We start from the raw sequence: 3257 nt of genomic DNA, 5'->3' as shown, positions 1-3257 counted from the left end.
ACCCGCTGCCACACAGCGGCCCAAACTGGGGAAGGCTTGGAGACAGTTCCGGGTACGTCGGCAAATCTCTTCCCTTGCCCTAGCTGGTCCTGCCATCGGGAGGCATGTGTGCCGTTAAAAATGAGCCGATGTAGCAACCTGGCCGACACATACTTCAGGTTCCGAGCGGGTCGCCACAAATCTCAGCTGGCAGGAGATGAAGTCCTTTGGCAGCCAGGAACTTTGAAGTACCTGAAGGAAAGGACACTGGAGCGTAGGATATGTTTCTCGGACGCCGTATAAGCAACACGATCATTTTGGCATGTGTTTCATGAACTGTTTCTGGGTAATTAGATATGTGTATGTATGTGTGCATTTTCTTTCTTTTTGTTTTCTTTCAAATATCAAGCAAAATAAGGAATGTCTATCGCGTTTGGGGGTGAGTGTGATAGCTAAGCCCGGTATTGCTCAGCTAGCTTAGAGGGCACAAATTCTACGTTAATAACTAGACTGCACTCCAATTAAGCTTGCAGACACAGGACCAGCAGATGGCGGAATGGTGACGTTGTTGGACTCCCACGTAATCCACGATGATTTCAGTCCTGGACCTGGGGGCTTAAAACTCAGGCTGGGTGCGTGTCCGCGCCTGCGTGCCCAAATTCCTGAGAGGAGAATGGAGAAGGGATTGCAGTGTGCCATCCCCTCTGTGGGGTGATTTCTCGCTTTCTCTGTCTCCGTCTCTCTATGGTGAGCGCACACGCCCTATAGAAAAAAATCTCATTAAAAAAAAAAAAAGTTTCACAGCCAGAGAAAAAAGGCACACTTACCCTCCAGCCATCCGCCTCCTCCAATGTACCTGGACAAAAAGAATGTATAACCTTCTCCTTGTCCATATCCTTAAATAGTCCCATCATATACTAGCCCAACAATATATGGTTAATAATTAGTATTTCTATTCATCTTAGCTCTCTTTTTTTGGAGAGGTTTTTGCTATAGGGCGTGTGCGCTTGCCAGAAAGACAGAGACAGAGAGACAGAAAGCGAGAAATCACCTCCCAGGGGGGATGGCCATGCTGCAATCCCTTCTCCTCCATTCTCCTCTCGGGATCTTGGGCACGCATGCACACGTGCCTGGCGTGAGTTCAAGCCACCAGGTCTGGGACTCAAAGCACCGGTCGACTACATGGGAGTCCAGCGACATAGCCATTACACTAACTGCTGGTCCCCATCTTAGCTCTTTAAGTTAAAGAGCATTCTAACATGAGTTCTAATAATGTGGATCTTTAAAGCACAATGTTTTGCTTTGGAAATTCTGAATCTTGTCTACCAGGAGCTTGATGGCCGCTGAAATTTTTCTTTTTCTTTCTTCCTTTTTTTTTTGGAGACGTTTTTGCTATATGGCACATGCACTTGCCAGAAAGACAGAGACAGAGAGACAGAAAGTGAGAAATCACCCCCCCCCCAGGGGGGATGGCCATGTCGCAATCCCTTCTCCTCCATTCTCTTCTCGGGATCTTGGGCACGCACACACATGCACCCAGTGTGAGTTTAAGCCACCGGGTCTGGGACTTGAACTGCGGTCGACTACATGGGAGTCCAGCGACATAGCCATTATGTCAACTGCTGGTGCCCACAGAAATTTTCTAAGAAATAAGTTTTCACACCATGAAAAGCTAATGCTAGTTGATTATGGGTAGTCTTCCCTTGTTTTGAATTTTTGAATTTAAGGGAAAGATGTATGGAATAACATTAAGTGGAAAAAATGGACCGTACTACTGGCTATCCTCTATGCTGATCACAGGGCAAGGTCCAAGAACTGAACTGAGTAAAGAAATCACGTGATTTGGGATGGGGCTTTTGGGAAATTTCTAATAAAGTTTTCAACAGAAAAACTGCCTAACTTTTTTTTTTTGAGAGATTTTTACTGTAGTGCATGTGCACTCACCTGAGAGAGAGAGAGAGAGAGAGAGAGAGAGAGAGAGCGACACCCCACAATCCCTTCTCCATTCTCCTCTTGATTTGGGGCACACACGTGTACCTGGCGTGAGTTTTATTTTATTTTTTTCTCTTTTCTTTTTTTTCTTTTCTTTCTTTTTTTAAGAGATTTTTACTATGGGGTGCACATGCTTGTGGGAGAGACAGAAAGCGAGAAATCACTCCCCCAGGGGGTATGGCCATGCAGCAGTCCCTTCTCCTCCATTCTCCTCTTGGGATCCTGAGCACATGGACTTGAACTGTGGTCAATTACGTGGGAGCCCAGCGACAGAACCATTATGCCATCTACCGGTCCTGAAAAAGTGCCTAACTTTTGCGATACCATGTTATGTATTGTTGCACCAATTGCCTATTAAGCTGATTTTGCAAAATGATTGGTTCACTAGCCCCATGGCTGGTGGGCACATGCTTTAGGTTTAAAGAGAAAACTCCTACCCCTAGGGCTCTGATTCGCATGATGTCCAGTTTCCCAGGAACAGCCTGTGTTTCTTGAATTGGAAGTAAGGGAAAGCCAGGGCACGCAGGCAGATGCAGGCAGCCAGTAACATCAGACTTGCAGAGGCTGCGTTCTATGGAAGTCCAGGCAAGACAGGGAACTTACGCAGATCCATTCCTTTTTTTTTTTTCTTTTAGGGTATAAGATCTAATAAAGTTAAGATATAAATTCTCTCCAGTGTTTTCCTTTTTAAAATTTATGTTATTATTATTTTCAGATTTGCTATAGGGCACATGAGCTCACCAGAAAGAGAAAGCAAGCTGCCAGTTCTGGGACTGGAACCACAGTCCACCATGTGACAATCCAGGACCTTAACCACCACATCACCTGCTGGCCCACAGATCCCTTTTGTTTTAAAAGAAGTTTTTATCTTGGGACCAGCAGACGGCATAACAGTTTTGTCACTGGACTCCCATGTGCTTGACTGTGGTTCAAGTGACAGGCCTGGCGGCTTAAACTCATGCCGGCTGCATGTGCTCAGGATCCCAAGAGGAGAATGGAGGAGAAGGGATTGCTGCATGGCCATCCCCCCTGGAGGGTGATTTCTTGCTTTCTGTCTCTGTGTCACTCTCTGTCTCTCTGGTGAGTGCACACACCCTATAGCAAAAATCTCTCTTAAAAAAAAAAGGGGGTTTTGGGACCAGCAGTTAGCGTAATGGCTATGTCGCTGGACTCCCACGTAGTCCACCGCGGTTTGCGTCCTGGACCTGGTGGCTTGAGACTCACGCCGGGCGCATGTGTGTGCGTGCCCAAGATCCCAAGAGGAGAATGGAGGAGAAGGGATTGCG

The 3257-nt window shown here is 46.6% G+C and overlaps 1 protein-coding gene across 1 annotated transcript in view; it reads right to left on the bottom strand.

Annotated features, from left to right (window-relative positions):
- The window catches only part of NKAP (NFKB activating protein), a 27365-nt gene that overhangs the window by 18628 nt on the left and 5480 nt on the right, over positions 1 to 3257 (bottom strand). Inside the window, exon 2 of the mRNA XM_006168278.2 lies at positions 154 to 231. Within this exon, the coding sequence (XP_006168340.1) occupies positions 154 to 231 (78 nt within the window). The remainder of the gene's footprint in view (positions 1 to 153; positions 232 to 3257) is intronic.

Source organism: Tupaia chinensis, unplaced genomic scaffold (genome assembly GCF_000334495.1).
Source record: "Tupaia chinensis unplaced genomic scaffold, TupChi_1.0 Scaffold145659_1, whole genome shotgun sequence".
In the NCBI taxonomy this organism is placed as follows: Eukaryota; Metazoa; Chordata; class Mammalia; order Scandentia; family Tupaiidae; genus Tupaia; species Tupaia belangeri.
The sequence above is the reverse complement of the archived record's forward strand: the minus strand, read 5'-3'. Positions and strand labels throughout refer to the sequence as shown.